The following is an 18,810-nucleotide window of genomic DNA, read 5'->3' as shown; positions in this document are numbered from 1 at the left end:
TTTCTCCTTTGCTGACATAATCCATCCATCTGACAGGTGTGGCATATCAAGAAGGTGATTTAACAGCATGATCATTACACAGGTGCACCTTGTGCTATGGACAATAAAATGACAAATCTAAAATAATAAAATATCCAGTTGTATCACACAACACAATGCAACAGATGTCTCAAGTTTTGTGGAAGTCCATCATCCATTTCGTACGATATATTACAAATTACAATTTGTTGTGGCTAACGCTAGCTAGGCTAGAGTTAAGGTTAGGATTAGGAGCTAGTTTAAAGAGTTAAGGTTAGGGTTTAGGGGAAGGGTTAGCTAACATGTTAAGTAGTTGAAACATTTCTAATTAGTTAAAGTAATCTTTGATGAGATTCGAATTGCACACATTTTGGATTGCAAAATGTGTGCATATTTTTAAAACATTCACTATGGGTTTTTACAAGGTGCAGGCCAAGCCATTCCATCAGACATTCAGAACGTGTCATCTGACAGCTAGATATACCTACTTACATTTTGGAAGCTAATAGGTTGCATTTAGTTAAAATATGAGACATAATAATTGTAATCAGAAGATAATATTAACATGTAAATATTATTGGTAACAGAATAAATATCAGAAGAATAACTGCAGATGAAATAATGCTGTAATTGAAAATCAGATTAAATGTAGGCTACTGCCATTTAATTTAAGAGCTAGAATATATTTTTTTGAGTACTTTGCCTTTCATCCAAGAGGTTATAGGTTCAAAACTCAACACTTCTGCTTTAGGTGATAAACATCGATGTCAGAATCCGAAGTGTAACGAATGTTAAGAAGTCTGTGGCTCTGGCGTTGTAGGTTTGAAACCAGTGCTGGCTCTCTATCATGGTTGCCTTAAAACTGAGCACTCTGTTGCTGAGCAAGTAAAGGCTGCTGGGGGTAAAGACTGCTGGGGGTAAAGGCTGCTGGGGGTAAAGGCTGCTGGGGGTAAAGGCTGCTGGGAGTAAAGGCTGCTGGGAGTAAAGGCTGCTGGGGGTACAGGCTGCTGGGGGTAAAGGCTGCTGGGGGTAAAGGCTGCTGGGGGTACAGGCTGCTGGGAGTAAAGGCTGCTGGGGGTACAGGCTGCTGGGGGTACAGGCTGCTGGGGGTACAGGCTGCTGGGGGTACAGGCTGCTGGGAGTAAAGGCTGCTGGGAGTAAAGGCTGCTGGGAGTAAAGGCTGCTGGGAGTAAAGGCTGCTGGGAGTACAGGCTGCTGGGGGTACAGGCTGCTGGGGGTACAGGCTGCTGGGGGTACAGGCTGCTGGGGGTACAGGCTGCTGGGGGTACAGGCTGCTGGGGGTACAGGCTGCTGGGGGTACAGGCTGCTGGGAGTAGCTGTGACACGTAAGATGGCTGTGCCTTGTTGGCCGGAAGAAAGCGATAAGTGGGGAGTGGTTCATCCTGGGATTCCCCCCTGCGGATATGGAACAGTAACCAGCAGTGGTTATGGAGGAAAAAGTAGACACTTTTGTTCCCGAACCACAGGATTAACCGGAGAAGGAATCCAATGCTTCTATCACCATCAGGTTAGTGCTACCAAAACCACATTGACCAGTCCAGGCTTGAATCTGTAACACCATGCTTCAAGGGCAAGAGCCACCAGCTACTTCACACGTGGAAAAGATCCCAGCATAAATCTGTGAAGGTAAAATGGGGCGGGACTAAAGGAATAAGCTAAAATCTTCGACCAACTAGTCTCATTGTACTAGTCTCATGTAGCCATACCTCCAAAATCACATTGTTGTCATGCTGGAGAATTGGAGAATTTTGTATGAGCCAAAACAGAATGGTCTGCTGGGTTCCAGCGGCTACATTTTGATTGGATGTTATATTTCAAGAAACCTCCCCCACATGCCCTTAAAAGGGAAGCTGCGTGTAATGTTCATCACAAGTCGATGAAGGCATTACAACTGCTCTACTAAATACATTTTATTATGATGTGTGTACATACAGCCTATGTTATACACCAGCGATTTCCTGGGCATCCTCACACACTGTTCCTCCTATGGCACTAGTGGCTACCTTTAGTGCTCCGCCAAAGCAAGGCAATTGATTGGTTTGACGTGTTGCGAGGCATCAATGGTTTCCACCCACTTGTAGCTACTTTCTGCCCTGAACTTCACCAGGGCTGCGTTCAGTATGTTTCTACGTTCTGAAACGGTTCAATTGAACGTAAACGGTGCTGTACTGAACAACCAGTTGAAAAATGGGGAGGGGTTGGGTTGTGGGTTGGAGAATGCTGTCAGCATGGCCACTGCCCTTTACAAATAAAAATATATGTAATTCATTGCTTCAAGCCACACCCACCAAACGTACCTCGAAGTCTGTTCAGGAACATTTCGGGGAAACGTGTCATTCAGTACAAAACGTTGCACAACATAGCAAACGTTCAAGAGAAGTCAACACATCTCTTGCTTCCTGAATAGGGAAGCTTGGTTCTCAACAGGGCTAGCCTGAGTAACAATACCATGAGGTTGACCTGCAACAAAACACTCATGTATTAAGTCTCCCACTGCAACTGTAGAACACATTCACATCAACCTGATAAATACTAGACTATAAAAGCACATATACAATCCATTCCTTCAGAAGGAATTTCACAAATTGTCAGATCACAAAAATCATCTAGTAAAAACGTTATACTACACATGTTCCTGTGTTTTTCAGAACCATGTAAGAGGTAAATAAAACTACACATTCCTATCCATTACACTCAGAACATTCCAGAGTTCTGGAGTCTCAACTATTTTTACAATACCTTAGTCCCCAAATCCCTGATGACATCACTTGCAGTTCTTCTGACACCATGATGAGGTCAGCTAAAAACTAAGGGTGTGTGGCTTTCATTCAATATTTAAGAATTGGTTAAAATTAGGATACGTTTAGTGTCCAGGTTAAGGTTGATGAGATGAGGCTTCGTAGCTACTACACCCATCTTCAACATCCATCTTCGCTTCCTCTACCTCTTCAACATCCATCTTCGCTTCCTCTACCTCTTCAACATCCATCTTCGCTTCCTCTGTCTGGACTTGGACCTGATGCTGCTTCACCAGATGTCAAACCTCTTGTCTGTCAGGAACGGACTTCTGTCCTTGATTCTGTTGCTGAAGAGCCTGTAGAGAAGAACACTATCATCATCATCATCATTATTAGTTTTAGAACATTACACTACAGACAACCACCATTAAATAGTTGCACCTAGAAAAAGAGACCATATGATCTCACGTGCACACACACACTGACATCACACACACACTCACCGTACGGTGCGGATTGAAGTGTTGGTGGAGACCAGTTGGAGAATTCTGTCGGTCAGAGCATCAGTGATGTCATTGTGACTCAGGCTAAAATACAGAAACAGGAAGAGAATGAAGGATCAGACATTTGTCATGTAGTCACATGGACACACACACACACAGAGTGAAACCCACTCACTCAAGGACTTCAACTTTGTGCAGGTGTGTGAGCAGGGGCTGTAGATGGCGGTCTGTGAGTTGGCAGTGGCTGAGGTCCAGTTCTGACAGCCCCTCTGAGTGTTCCAGAACCAGGGCCAGAGATCCACAGGCCTTTTGGTTCAGCCTGGTCTCACTGAGGTCCAGCTCCCCATCCAGGGCTCTGCACAGGGATACTGCGTTCCTCAGCACTCCCTCTTCAATCCCCTCACACACATGGTCCACCAGCTGAAGTAGCAGAGCTTTGCTGGGGCTGAGGGAACAATAACCAGAGATAACATTATGAGACAGCTCTAACTCATACTTTTCTAAACTAGTTTGTCCTTGTGTATCTAACCTCAGCTTGACAATATGCAGGATGGGAAGCAGCTCTCTCAGTGCTCCGTGCTCCACCTCACAGTCTTTAAGGATGAGCTGCACCTGGGGCTGGTTTCGGGACTGGTTCTGGGTCGGGTTCTGAACCAGCTGTGTGCTGTGCTGGCTCTGCTTCAGAACAGAGTTTATGGCCCTACAGTGGTCAGTGGTCAGACACAGCGCCTCCCCCTGGTCGTGAGCCGACAGGTCCACAGAGGAGGAGCAGGAGAAGTCCAACCTGTGCTGCAGAGCCCTGAGCAGCTCTGCTGCTGCTGTTGTTATTGCTGAAGGTGGTGATAGTGCCCCCTGCAGGATCTGAGAGGCAGCGCAGGAGTGGAGGAAACTCAGCAACAGCATCCTGTCAACACTGCAGGAGAGAGAGAGAGCGCGAGAGAGAGAGAGCGAGAGACAGGATTAGTTTCACACCAGCACACAATAAAAACACTGATAAAACACACTACAACTCTGTGATTCACGTCAACTCCCATGCATTCCCCTTCAATTCCAACCCTGAGGGTAAGGTAAGTAAGTGCATTACACTAAGGTTAGGGTTAGTGGTTAAAATGAGTCTGACAGTGTAAAGCATCACAGTTCTATCCATTCTAGAATGGTCAAAGAGTGCCAACGAAACCTGAGTTGGGAGACTCTGTCCAGAAGAGGCAGGATGCTCTCTATCTCCCCCGGTGGTATGGAGGTCCACAGCAGGTTGACTTTGACTTGGTGGCTGTGCTGCAGGGTGAAACACAGCGCAGTACAGTCCACTCTGTCCAGCTCTCTGCTGTTCAGGTTGATCCAATGGTCTGAAGACCTCAACAAACTGGACACACAGTCACTGGCTCTACTGTCATAGATCTGTCTGATGGTGGACTTCACAAAGCTGGAACTGAGCCTGCAGAAAGATGTAGAATGGATTGTCATGGTTGTGTTAAGGTTATAAAAAGGATAACTCACATAACAACTACCTGGGTAGAACACTAATAGTTGAAGTCTATCAATATTAAATAAAGATCAAACACCTCTTGAATATAACCCTAATGATAATACAGGGTATAACTCTAAATAATGTCACTGTAAAATATTTGTTTTCTTCTTTCTAAAACGTCTTTAAATATAAAATTAAGTTCACTCACCTCTTGAATATAACCCTTCCCAGAAAGGGGAAAAGATCTGAGATGTTCTTCTCTAGAAGCCTGTTCTTCCTGAGGTCCACTGTGATGTTGTGGGTTGAATGCTGCAGCAGAGAGAGAAGCACCTCCCAGTCCAGCCTACAGGAGGTCAGGTCTCCACCAACCTTCTCCAGGAACCACCGAGTCAAGTCCTTGTCCTGAGCTTCATACACAACTACAGCCAGCTGCTGCAGGGTGTCTGAGTGCAGTCTAGGAGGTTGGAACATAAAGGCAGTAAATAACACAAATATAAATAAGAACACATACATAAGTTACTACTTCTACTTATTGCTACCACTTTTAAAAAAACAACAGCTTCAAACTGACCTGAGAGTGAGAGGGCCTTGGTGACAAAGTAGTGTGATGAGAGAGTGACCCTGGATGCAGAAGTCAGTCAGGTCCAGACACTGCACCGTCCAGAGTCTCAGCAGGGACGCCACACTACTCAGAGCCCTGGATAACACTTTCTCTGGTGGCTGGCTGCTCTTTAGGACCAGGGAGAGCTCTGGGACAGTCAGTGGAGAACCCCCTCTCCCTGTCCTCCTAGCCAGTCTGGCCAGTCTCACTGCCATGCCCACATTCAGCCTGGAATAAAATAAAATAAACTCAAGCCACTTTTAAACAGAGAAACCTTCTCAGATAAAATGCACAATAAGAAATCAAACTAAATAGACCTGTAAAATCGAGCTTACAAAACATACCTGAGCTTGTGTAGCTGTGATACATGTGTGAAGAGAAGTGAGGCTCCTTTCAGAGAGATCTTGCTGGGGGTGAGAGTGAGTTCCACTCTGGAGGCACAGAGGCCAAGCACTCTCACCACAGACCTGCAGGTTTTCCTGGGTAACTGTCCTCCCAGTGACAGGGTGGAGCCCAAGGCCTGGAGGAGAGAGGCCAACTGCTGGGCATCCTCTCTGGACCTCACAGGGATGGATTCACACACACGCTGGAAGAACCTGTCAGAATCACAGCTGAAACAGCAGAACATGAGGGACACATGAAATCAAACGACAGTTAGAATACATGAATATTGAACTGTCGCATGGAAAAGTAATACCATGTGATGTTACAGAGAAAGTTACATAATATGCCATGACATAAAGTAATACAAGTTTTATAGATCAGGTATTCTGAGTAAACATTGAGGTTTCATGTTACAAGATTTCATAAAGACACATCACTATTAGCATCACATAATCACTAACCACATACATTATGTTCAGACTCACCTCAGCTGTGAGATGTAGGGCAGACACTGAAGGAAACTCCTCACTTCACTCTCTTCATCTGACCAGCCTTTCAGCTGTACTGGTTTCTTCTCTGGTTGGAGTTTCAGCACTTCTAGGAGGAGGGAGGCCTTTCTCTCTGAGAGGTCTATGGACCAGACTGCAGGAGCTGACTGGTAAACTGTCTGTAATGTTGGAAGGACACTCCTGCCTGTTTGAGTCTCATAGTCCTTCACATGTGAATACAGATCCAGCAGGAAATCACATTGAAACGACTCATCAAAATCATCCCCGTCACAGAAAGGGAAGGTTCTGTAAATACACACTGATGACACCAGCTTCAGTGTCTTCTCTCCTGACTGCTCCTCCCACTCTGCTGCTTGAGACAGGAGACCCACCAGGAACTTGATCAGCTTTGAGATATCAGACCACCATGGACAGAAACTGCAACAAGGACAGTAACAGCTGATTCAGACATGGATGGACACATGAAACCAGTCATCACTAAAATATATATGAAGTAGTTATACATTTACATAAATGTACTTCTGATTTATGAAAAAATATATAATTTTAGAGAAATTAACAATATCTATGTGTGACATTTCTTAATGCAACATGTTCATTCAGGAAATCTGAGTATAAATGTTACCAGATTCGCCAACATTTGAACTTTTATATTTACCAGGTTTCTAAAAGACAATAATCACTAGCATCACATAATCACTAACCACCACACATGTTCAGACTCACCTCAGCTGTGAGATGTAGGGCAGACACTGAAGGAAACGCCTCACTTCACTCTCTTCATCTGACCAGCCTTTCAGCTCTACTGATTTCTTCTCTGGTTGGAGTTTCAGCACTTCTAGGAGGAGGGAGACCTTTCTCTCTCTGAGGTCTATGGACCAGACTGCAGGAGCTGACTGGTAAACTGTCTGTAATGCTGGAAGGACACTCCTGCCTGTTTGAGTCTCATAGTCCTTCACATGAGAGTACAGATCCAGTAGGAGATCCCATTTCCGACCCTGATAAACTTCAGACAGTGACAACACTTTCTCTACAGTTGTTTGTATGGTTTCTCTCTCATGGAGGGCTGCTTGAAGACACAGATTCAGTAGGAATGTCTTCTCTCTCTTTCTCCACTCTTCAGGGGATCCTATCTGATCCTGTGGTGGAGCAAACCTGAACAAACAGTGTAACATTAAAGAGATGAAGAAAGTGTTGGATGGAGGATATGAATTTTGAATGGTTACATTATAGTAGATAAAGTACAACTATCTCTCTGCACTCATCATGCACTTCAATTGTTCCGTAGACTACAAAGTAAGATTGCATCTTTTCAAAACAGTATGTGTATACTTAGCATATTAGGCTAATGCAGAAAGCTACAAACAAACCTCTCTGAAGGGAAATAAAGGGACAGACAACTACAATCCATGAACTGTACTGATTCAACCCACCTCAGATGTGAGATGTAGGGCAGACACTGAAGGAAACTCCTCACTTCACTCTCTTCATCTGACCAGCCTTTCAGCTCTACTGATTTCTTCTCTGGTTGGAGTTTCAGCACTTCTAGGAGGAGGGAGACCTTTCTCTCTCTGAGGTCTATGGACCAGACTGCAGGAGCTGGCTGGTAAAGTGGCTGTAATTCTGGAAGGATACTCCTGCCTGTTTGAGTCTCATAGTCCTCCACATGTAAGTACAGATCCAGAAGGAGATCCCATTGAAACGACTCATCAAAATAAACCTCGTCACAGAAAGGGAAGGTTCTGTAAGTACACACTGATGACACCAGCTTCAGTGTCTTCTCTCCTGACTGCTCCTCCCACTCTGCTGCTTGAGACAGGAGACCCACCAGGAACTTGATCAGCTTTGAGGGATCAGACCACCATGGACAGAAACTGCAACAAGGACAGTAACAGCTGATTCAGACATGGATGGACACATGAAACCAGTCATCACTAAAATATATATGAAGTAGTTATACATTTACATAATGTGCTTCTGTTTTATGAAAAATATATAATTTTAGATAGACATTGTTAATTCATGTGACATTTTGTATGTCCATTCAGGAAATCTGAGTATAAATGTTACCAGATTCACCAACACTTGAACTTTTATATTTACCAGGTTTCTAAAAGACAATAATCATTAGCATCACATAATCACTAACCACCAAACATGTTCAGACTCACCTCAGCTGTGAGATGTAGGGCAGACACTGAAGGAAACTCCTCACTTCACTCCCTTCATCTGACCAGCCTTTCAGCTGTACTGGTTTCTTCTCTGGTTGGAGTTTCAGCACTTCTAGGAGGAGGGAGACCTTTCTCTTTCTGAGGTCTATGGACCAGACTGCAGGAGCTGACTGGTAAACTGGCTGTAATGCTGGAAGGACACTCCTGCCTGTTTGAGTCTCATAGTCCTTCACATGAGAATACAGATCCAGCAGGAGCTCCCATTTCTGATTGTGATAAACTTCAGACAGTGACAACACTTTCCCTACAGTTGTTTGTATGGTTTCTCTCTCATGGAGGGCTGCTTGAAGACACAGATTCAGTAGGAATGTCTTCTCTCTCTTTCTCCACTCTTCAGGGGATCTTCTCTGATACTGTGGTGGAGTAAAACTGCATGAACAGTTTAACAACAAATAGATGAATATGTGAGATATAATCTGCATTTCAGACAGTCACATTATAGCAGGTCAAATAACATGACTATCTTTCTAAACTCATCATCCACTTCAACTGTTCCTTATAATCATCACCACAAAGTAAGACTGTATCTTTCTAAACTCATCATCCACTTCAACTGTTCCTTATAATCATCACCACAAAGTAAGATTGTATCTTTCCAAAACAGTATGTGTATGTTTAGCATATTCGGTAGTTACGAACAAACTTCCTTTTAAAAAGGGAAATACAGGGACAGACAACAATCTCTGAGCTGTACTGATCCAACTCACCTGAGCTGTACTGATCCAACTCACCTGAGCTGTACTGATCCAACTCACCTGAGCTGTACTGATCCAACTCACCTCAGCTGTGAGATGTAGGGCAGACACTGAAGGAAACTCCTCACTTCACTCTCTTCATCTGACCAGCCTTTCAGCTGTACTGGTTTCTTCTCTGGTTGGAGTTTCAGCACTTCTAGGAGGAGGGAGGCCTTTCTCTCTGAGAGGTCTATGGACCAGACTGCAGGAGCTGACTGGTAAAGTGGTCTCAATGATGGAAGGACACTCCTGCCTGTTTTAGTCTCATAGTCCTCCACATGTGAGTACAGATCCAGCAGGAGATCACATTGAAACCACTTATCCTCATCATCCCTGTCACAGAAAGGGAAGGTTCTGTAAGTACACACTGATGACACCAGCTTCAGTGTCTTCTCTCCTGACTGCTCCTCCCACTCTGCTGCTTGAGACAGGAGACCCACCAGGAACTTGATCAGCTTTGAGATATCAGACCACCATGGACAGAAACTGCAACAAGGACAGTAACAGCTGATTCAGACATGGATGGACACATGAAACCAGTCATTGCTAAAATATATATGAAGTAGTTATACATTTACATAAATGTACTTCTGATTTATGAAAAAATATATAATTTTAGAGAAATTAACTATATCTATGTGTGACATTTCTTAATGCAACATGTTCATTCAGGAAATCTGAGTATAAATGTTACCAGATTCACCAACATTTGAACTTTTATATTTACCAGGTTTCTAAAAGACAATAATCATTAGCATCACATAATCACTAACCACCACACATGTTCAGACTCACCTCAGCTGTGAGATGTAGGGCAGACACTGAAGGAAACTCCTCACTTCACTCTCTTCATCTGACCAGTCCCACAGCTCTACTGATTTCTTCTCTGGTTGGAGTTTCAGCACTTCTAGGAGGAGGGAGACGTTTCTCTTTCTGAGATCTATGAACCAGACTGCAGGAGCTGGCTGGTAAAGTGGCTGTAATGCTGGAAGGACACTCCTGCCTGTTTGAGTCTCATAGTCCTTCACATGTGAATACAGATCCAGCAGGAGATCCCATTGAAACGACTCATCAAAATAATCCTCGTCACAGAAAGGGAAGGTTCTGTAAGTACACACTGATGACACCAGCTTCAGTGTCTTCTCTCCTGACTGCTCCTCCCACTCTGCTGCTTGAGACAGGAGACCCACCAGGAACTTGATCAGCTTTGAGGGATCAGACCACCATGGATAGAAACTGCAACAAGGACAGTAACAGCTGATTCAGACATGGATGGACACGTGAAACCAGTCATCACTAAAATATATGTGAAGTAGTTATACATTTACATAAATGTACTTCTGATTTATGAAAAAATATATAATTTTAGAGAAATTAACAATATCTATGTGTGACATTTCTTAATGCAACATGTTCATTCAGGAAATCTGAGTATAAATGTTACCAGATTCACCAACATTTGAACTTTTATATTTACCAGGTTTCTAAAAGACAATAATCACTAACCACCACACATGTTCAGACTCACCTCAGCTGTGAGATGTAGGGCAGACACTGAAGGAAACGCCTCACTTCACTCTCTTCATCTGACCAGTCCCACAGCTCTACTGATTTCTTCTCTGGTTGGAGTTTCAGCACTTCAAGGAGGAGGGAAGCCTTTCTCTCTGAGAGGTCTATGGACCAGACTGCAGGAGCTGACTGGTAAAGTGGCTGTAATGCTGGAAGGATGCCTGTTTTAGTCTCATAGTCCTTCACGTGAGAGTACAGATCCAGCAGGAGATCCCATTTCCGACCCTGATAAACTTCAGACAGTGACAACACTTTCCCTACAGTTGTTTGTATGGTTTCTCTCTCATGGAGGGCTGCTTGAAGACACAGATTCAGTAGGAATGTCTTCTCTCTCTTTCTCCACTCTTCAGGGGATCTTCTCTGATACTGTGGTGGAGTAAAACTGCATGAACAGTTTAACAACAAATAGATGAATATGTGAGATATAATCTGCATTTCAGACGGTCACATTATGTCAGGTCAAATAACATGACTATCTTTCTAAACTCATCATCCACTTCAACTGTTCCTTATAATCATCACCACAAAGTAAGACTGTATCTTTCTAAACTCATCATCCACTTCAACTGTTCCTTATAATCATCACCACAAAGTAAGATTGTATCTTTCCAAAACAGTATGTGTATGTTTAGCATATTCGGTTGTTACGAACAAACTTCCTTTTTAAAAGTGAAATACAGGGACAGACAACAATCCCTGAGCTGTACTGATCCAACTCACCTGAGCTGTACTGATCCAACTCACCTGAGCTGTACTGATCCAACTCACCTGAGCTGTACTGATCCAACTCACCTGAGCTGTACTGATCCAACTCACCTCAGCTGTGAGATGTAAGGCAGACACTGAAGGAAACTCCTCACTTCACTCTCTTCATCTGACCAGCCTTTCAGCTGTACTGGTTTCTTCTCTGGTTGGAGTTTGAGCACTTCTAGGAGGAGGGAGGCCTTTCTCTCTGAGAGGTCTATGGACCAGACTGCAGGAGCTGACTGATAAAGTGGTCTCAATGATGGAAGGACACTCCTGCCTGTTTTAGTCTCATAGTCCTCCACATGTGAGTACAGATCCAGCAGGAGATCACATTGAAACCACTCATCCTCATCATCCCCGTCACAGAAAGGGAAGGTTCTGTAAGTACACACTGATGATACCAGCTTCAGTGTCTTCTCTCCTGACTGCTCCTCCCACTCTACTGCTTGAGACAGGAGACCCACCAGGAACTTGATCAGCTTTGAGATATCAGACCACCATGGACAGAAACTGCAACAAGGACAGTAACAGCTGATTCAGACATGGATGGACACGTGAAACCAGTCATTGCTAAAATATATATGAAGTAGTTATACATTTACATAAATGTACTTCTGATTTATGAAAAAATATATAATTTTAGAGAAATTAACTATATCTATGTGTGACATTTCTTAATGCAACATGTTCATTCAGGAAATCTGAGTATAAATGTTACCAGATTCACCAACATTTGAACTTTTATATTTACCAGGTTTCTAAAAGACAATAATCACTAGCATCACATAATCACTAACCACCACACATGTTCAGACTCACCTCAGCTGTGAGATGTAGGGCAGACACTGAAGGAAACTCCTCACTTCACTCTCTTCATCTGACCAGTCCCACAGCTCTACTGATTTCTTCTCTGGTTGGAGTTTCAGCACTTCTAGGAGGAGGGAGACGTTTCTCTTTCTGAGATCTATGAACCAGACTGCAGGAGCTGGCTGGTAAAGTGGCTGTAATGCTGGAAGGACACTCCTGCCTGTTTGAGTCTCATAGTCCTTCACATGTGAATACAGATCCAGCAGGAGATCCCATTGAAACGACTCATCAAAATAATCCTTGTCACAGAAAGGGAAGGTTCTGTAAGTACACACTGATGACACCAGCTTCAGTGTCTTCTCTCCTGACTGCTCCTCCCACTCTGCTGCTTGAGACAGGAGACCCACCAGGAACTTGATCAGCTTTGAGGGATCAGACCACCATGGATAGAAACTGCAACAAGGACAGTAACAGCTGATTCAGACATGGATGGACACATGAAACCAGTCATCACTAAAATATATGTGAAGTAGTTGTACATTTATATAATGCACTTTTGTTTATATTATTTTAGAGAAATTCAAAATATCTATGTGTGACATTTTGCAATGCAACATGTTCATTCAGGAAATCTGAGTATAAATGTTACCAGATTCACAAAAATTTTTACTTTTATATTTACCAGGTTTCTAAAAGACAATAATCACTAGCATCACATAATCACTAACCACCACACATGTTCAGACTCACCTCAGTTGTGAGATGTAGGGCAGACACTGAAGGAAACTCCTCACTTCACTCTCTTCATCTGACCAGTCCCACAGCTCTACTGATTTCTTCTCTGGTTGGAGTTTCAGCACTTCTAGGAGGAGGGAAGCCTTTCTCTCTGAGAGGTCTATGCACCAGACTGCAGGAGCTGACTGGTAAACTGTCTGTAATGCTGGAAGGACACTCCTGCCTGTTTGAGTCTCATAGTCCTTCACGTGAGAGTACAGATGCAGCAGGAGCTCCCATTTCTGATCGTGATAAACTTCAGACAGTGACAACACTTTCTCTACAGTTGTTTGTATGGTTTCTCTCTCATGGAGGGCTGCTTGAAGACACAGATTCAGTAGGAATGTCTTCTCTCTCTTTCTCCACTCTTCAGGGGATCCTATCTGATCCTGTGGTGGAGCAAACCTGAACAAACAGTGTAACATTAAAGAGATGAAGAAAGTGTTGGATGGAGGATATGAATTTTGAATGGTTACATTATAGTAGATAAAGTACAACTATCTCTCTGCACTCATCATGCACTTCAATTGTTCCGTAGACTACAAAGTAAGATTGCATCTTTTCAAAACAGTATGTGTATACTTAGCATATTAGGCTAATGCAGAAAGCTACAAACAAACCTCTCTGAAGGGAAATAAAGGGACAGACAACTACAATCCATGAACTGTACTGATTCAACTCACCTCAGCTGTGAGATGTAGGGCAGACACTGAAGGAAACTCCTCACTTCACTCTCTTCATCTGACCAGCCTTTCAGCTCTACTGATTTCTTCTCTGGTTGGAGTTTCAGCACTTCTAGGAGGAGGGAGACCTTTCTCTCTGAGAGGTCTATGGACCAGACTGCAGGAGCTGACTGGTAAAGTGGCTGTAATGCTGGAAGGATGCCTGTTTGAGTCTCATAGTCCTTCACATGAGAGTACAGATCCAGCAGGAGCTCCCATTTCTGATCGTGATAAACTTCAGACAGTGACAACACTTTCTCTACAGTTGTTTGTATGGTTTCTCTCTCATGGAGGGCTGCTTGAAGACACAGATTCAGTAGGAATGTCTTCTCTCTCTTTCTCCACTCTTCAGGGGATCCTATCTGATCCTGTGGTGGAGCAAACCTGAACAAACAGTGTAACATTAAAGAGATGAAGAAAGTGTTGGATGGAGGATATGAATTTTGAATGGTTACATTATAGTAGATAAAGTACAACTATCTCTCTGCACTCATCATGCACTTCAATTGTTCCGTAGACTACAAAGTAAGATTGCATCTTTTCAAAACAGTATGTGTATACTTAGCATATTAGGCTAATGCAGAAAGCTACAAACAAACCTCTCTGAAGGGAAATAAAGGGACAGACAACTACAATCCATGAACTGTACTGATTCAACTCACCTCAGCTGTGAGATGTAGGGCAGACACTGAAGGAAACTCCTCACTTCACTCTCTTCATCTGACCAGCCTTTCAGCTCTACTGATTTCTTCTCTGGTTGGAGTTTCAGCACTTCTAGGAGGAGGGAGACCTTTCTCTCTGAGAGATCTATGAACCAGACTGCAGGAGCTGGCTGGTAAAGTGGTCTCAATGATGGAAGGATACTTCTGCCTGCTTGTTTCCTATTGTACTTCACATGTGAGTACAGATCCAGCAAGATGTCATATCTTTCAGTTTGATACACAGAGAACAGTGACAGCAGTGTGTTCACAGCACCCTGGAACGTTTCTCTGTGACATAATCCTGCTTGTAGACACAAATCTAGTAGGACTGCTTTCTCTTCTTTCTCTAGTTTTTCAGGGGATTCTCTCTGATCTTGTAGTGGGGTAAAACTGAACCATAAAGCATAAGAAAGTCTTTGTTTAGATACTGTAAATACAGGTAGAAAGTGACTGCCTCTTTTACAGGCTAAATGCTGTTGCCATGTGTCTATCTTGTTGTATTGTTGCAGTGACTTCTTTGTCTAGATATTAACCTCTTGATATTGTTCCTATTTACATTGACAACCTATGTTTTTAATCGACTTAAATGAATGAATAGTCACAAAGACATTGAATAAATATGTACTGGCAGTGTAAACACTCACTGGAGTTTGTTGATATGTGTTAAACACTTTAAAATGGTCTTGCTGAGAGCCTCACTGAGAAGAGTTCTCCGATCCCAGTGTAGACAGAGGTTAACCCTCTCTAGGCTCTGCTTCATCACTTCTTCTGCTCTCACAAAAACTCGTCTTTCACCCTGGAATGGAAGGTGCAACTCATTTCCACAGAGCCCAAGTAAGCTAGTGAAGTCAATGTCTGCCTCACTGCGCAGCAAAGTTGTCCAGAGTTGACACAGCATTGATGGGTCAGATCTATGATCAGAAAAGGGTTTTAAAATAGAGTTTATTATAATTACATTTGTCAAAAAGTTTCAAAGTAGCATGAAACAGAGGTGTTTATAACTCAGTATCTGAGTGGAGGTAGAATACAACATATAAATGTATCATGTTTAGGATAAGGTTAGCCTTATCCTCATTTTATTGACTAGTTAATTGGAAATAAATTGGTGCATTAGATAACTAAATTACACAAATACATAACAAATATTACCTGAGATATCGGACGTTCTTCAGAGAGCCCAGTATCAGCCTTAGTCCTTGGTCTGACACAGTGCAGCTGTTCAGGTCCAAGTCAACCTTTCTCTCTGCAGACTGACTGATCATATAGGAGACTGCACAGCACTGGTGAGGATCAAGATGTTCTTCATCCAGGTCTAGAGTGTAGTCCAGTTTGTCCAGAAGAAGCAAACAGGCCTCAGTAGACTGAGATTCATACAAGCACTGACATAAAAACAGAAGATCTCTCTCAAACTCAGGAGCACCACCTTCTGCATGATCTTGGTTTGTTTGAAGTGGAAGAAATGTGTTTACCACTTCCTTGAAGAACCAATCTGATGTCTTCTTGATCTGTTGAGCTGGAACTAGACCATTTACCAATCGAATATTCCTCTCATTCAGAAGCCCACACATGAAAGGAACCATGTGTTTTGTGTGTTTCCATTCTTCAGTCTGGCACTTCTGTAGAACATCTCTGATTTTGTCTGGATTCTGTAAGAGCCAAAGGGCACCAAAGAACTCCTGCATTGTGTAATGGAGAAATGCAGAGTAAGTGTCTGATACTGTGGGCTCAACCATAATCATAAGAGCCCTCAAGAAAGAAAACTGGACACTGCTTACTTCGTAGCTCAGTTCTGTCAAGTTCATCGTTTTTTGCTGTGTTGCATCGAAAGCCATTTCTGCTAAAGACAATATTCTTTCTCTGTTTTCTGCGAGACACTTGTCGAGATCATTCATCTGTTTGCCACTGTGTTTTAGGATGCAGTAACGGAGGATGTTGATGTACATCTTAGTTGTAGGCCATGGCTGCTTAGAAGCCTCTTGGGTGGAATAATACATGCAGGCAACCACCATCAATGCATACATCGGGACATGGCACAGACTGAACAACTCTAGGTTGTTTAACACAATGCTCAAGGAATCATGGTTTGGCGTAGGGTTAGGCTCAGCACTCAACATCTTTGTTAAGTAAGCCCGGATGGACTCATTACTGAACCCTTTCACCTCCACTCTGAACGAGAGCCAGTCTGTCAGGAAGTCTCCTGATGGAACCTCTGGTCTGCATGTGATCACAATCTTTGCATCAAGGAGGAGGTCCTTGTCCACAAGTTTCTTTATCACCGAATGAGAGGAGAGGTCTGTGATTCCATCAAAAATGATGACAACGTTTTCAGAGTTCTTCTTAATATCCTGTAACACTTCTTCTCTACTTTCTTCTGGCTCACTGTACATGTTAAAGAGAAGGTCCTCCAGTCTCATGGGATGTGTGCTGGGTGAAATGTCTCTCACATCAAAGTAAAACATGTAATCTAGTTCTCTGTGATCTTTCTGTGCCCAGAGGTTCAACATTTGATGGGCGACTGCTGTCTTTCCAATTCCAGGTTTTCCAACTAAGAGGATCCTTCTCTTGGGTGTTTTAAGCAGGTCAGTCGGGGATGTTTCCTGTTTGGCCACGGGGATGAAGCTCTTTAGCTTTTTAGGGCGAGCTTTCTTGCATCTTTTGCTCTTCGTTTCGATTTTAGAGAGAGATGAAGGCACGTCTGTATCTAACACAAGAGGAGTGTAAGAGAAAGTCACCTCATTTCTACACCTCTCTGGTAGGAGACTACAGCTTTGTCTCCATGCAGCCTCTGTGATCTTTCGAGCTTTACATTTCAGCTGTGACTGATATCTGTGACAGGGTTTTGAACCTAAAATAATGATACAAAGGAAAAGCGAGAGTAAATGCACTGTGCCAACAGAAACCCTGTCCACAGTAAGCTAAATCAAACACACCTAAAAAAATAAATATTTTCTGCCCAGCCAATTGTATACTATGTACTGGATACTAATTGTATAATATAATAATCACTTTCCAACAAGGTAGTCTGACATCTCTGGGTCTTCCTTGAAGGGGAAGCAGCTGATCCATTGCTGTAAGTCAGCGTTGTCTAAGGTCCTCTTCCTTGTGATGTCTAGAATCATCAGTAACTCGTAGCATGCAGCTTCTCCTTTGGCCGTGACCCAGTCCAGTATTTTTCTGGTTTGGTCAAAACGGTCAACTTCTGCCTGAATTTTACTGACTTCCTCCTCCTGAAGAACCTTGCGCTGGAACAGGTTTTCCACAATGAGGGACAGATTCTGGAGCCTTTCAACAAGGAGTCTCCTTCCATTTTGAATGTACTCTAAAGCGGATTGCCTTGTACAAGCCATGTCACCGGGTGTGATTCTGCCCCATCACTGGTATGTCACAACATGAAGGATATCTAGAAGATAGTATATAGTCAGTCAATAGTCGAACAGTCAAATAATGAGGTTTATTTACTCAAAAAAATCTTCTATTTTGAAAAAACATACCCCAACTGAATGTCAATTTATCAATTTATCTATGTGTTAAAACAGGCTTATATTTGGGGTTTTGATTTGGTTCGAACATTGATGTATGACAGTTAAACTATGGTCATTGGGCATGTATTAATCTCTGTTAACCCAGAAGTAAATCCCGCACTTGTGTTTACACATATTAGAAATGGAGAATTCCGCAGCAGGACCAACTCATGGAAAGAGCAGTTGTCTTTAATGTATATGTTCCATGGGTATATAGCCACAAACTTGCCAAATAATTCGCATTTAATAGTTAAAACAAATAGGTAGTAGGACAAAGGCTGGGCACAGCAGATCATGTGTTGGTTTCACAACCCGTTATCGATTGTTAGAAAAGCCTTACCTTGTCCCCAAAATCTTTCTCGCGTCGTATTTCAGTGAGCTCGTGTAGCTTTAGCTATTTGTACTTTCACTTATACTTCGGCGTATAAAAACATTATTTGGGCGACGTTTGGCTACTAAACGTGGTGTTGTTGTATCACTAAAACTGCGCGCTTTGGTTTTAAAAACTAATACAGAGAAGAAATGAGATAGGGGGTGAGTAGATAAGAGAGGGGTGAGAGGAAAGAGAGAGAAAAACAGTACATGCCAGGGTTGACTTCACAAGTGCATAGCGTAGCACAATGTTTTGCAACGAAAACGAGCGTTTCTCAGGTTAGTCCCGCCCCGTTTCTGCCCGTTTATTTCCGTTTGGATCTTAATGAATACACCCCACTTTAGATCCGGAATGTGAGCGAACGGCCGAGTGAACGTCGAACATCAAAA

The 18,810-nt window shown here is 43.0% G+C and overlaps 1 protein-coding gene across 3 annotated transcripts; it reads right to left on the bottom strand.

The window, feature by feature from the left end:
• Positions 1–1,934: 1,934 nt before the first annotated feature.
• Positions 1,935–18,657, bottom strand: LOC110498597 (uncharacterized). Of its 3 annotated transcripts, none has more exons than XM_090210234.1 (23): positions 18,389–18,657; positions 15,677–17,927; positions 15,172–15,438; positions 14,489–14,917; positions 13,788–14,210; positions 13,081–13,509; positions 12,343–12,783; positions 11,593–12,033; positions 10,736–11,158; positions 10,003–10,443; positions 9,253–9,693; positions 8,414–8,842; positions 7,676–8,116; positions 6,969–7,397; positions 6,219–6,659; positions 5,694–5,960; positions 5,320–5,577; positions 4,957–5,202; positions 4,458–4,715; positions 3,810–4,193; positions 3,456–3,725; positions 3,281–3,364; positions 1,935–3,133 (listed from the first exon to the last, which is right to left on the bottom strand). In XM_090210234.1, the coding sequence occupies exons 2-23, from the start codon at positions 17,029–17,031 to the stop codon at positions 3,067–3,069; spliced, it is 8,664 nt and encodes a 2,887-aa protein (XP_090066360.1). In that variant the 5' UTR covers positions 17,032–17,927; positions 18,389–18,657; the 3' UTR covers positions 1,935–3,066. The 3 variants fall into 3 exon arrangements, with proteins under 3 accessions (XP_090066360.1, XP_090066363.1, XP_090066361.1); XM_090210237.1 differs by lacking the exon at positions 18,389–18,657 and having other exon boundaries at positions 15,677–16,203; positions 17,260–17,372; XM_090210235.1 differs by lacking the exon at positions 11,593–12,033.
• Between the last annotated feature and the right edge of the window lie 153 nt (positions 18,658–18,810).

The sequence above is a fragment of the Oncorhynchus mykiss genome, chromosome 19 (genome assembly GCF_057628025.1).
Source record: "Oncorhynchus mykiss isolate SJ-2025 chromosome 19, ASM5762802v1, whole genome shotgun sequence".
In the NCBI taxonomy this organism is placed as follows: Eukaryota; Metazoa; Chordata; class Actinopteri; order Salmoniformes; family Salmonidae; genus Oncorhynchus; species Oncorhynchus mykiss.
Note: the sequence above shows the minus strand (reverse complement) of the source record. Positions and strands in the feature narration are given on the sequence as shown.

Bases quoted from the DNA above. Each gene is read 5' to 3' on its own strand.
- LOC110498597 (XM_090210234.1), bottom strand. From the start codon at position 17,031: ATGTTGAACCTCTGGGCACAGAAAGATCACAGAGAACTAGATTACATG. The intron at 6,660-6,968 runs GTGAGTCTGAAC...TCCTTGTTGCAG, and splicing joins CCCTACATCTCACAGCTGAG to TTTCTGTCCATGGTGGTCTG. The intron at 4,716-4,956 runs GTGAGTGAACTT...ATCTTTCTGCAG, and splicing joins GGAAGGGTTATATTCAAGAG to GCTCAGTTCCAGCTTTGTGA.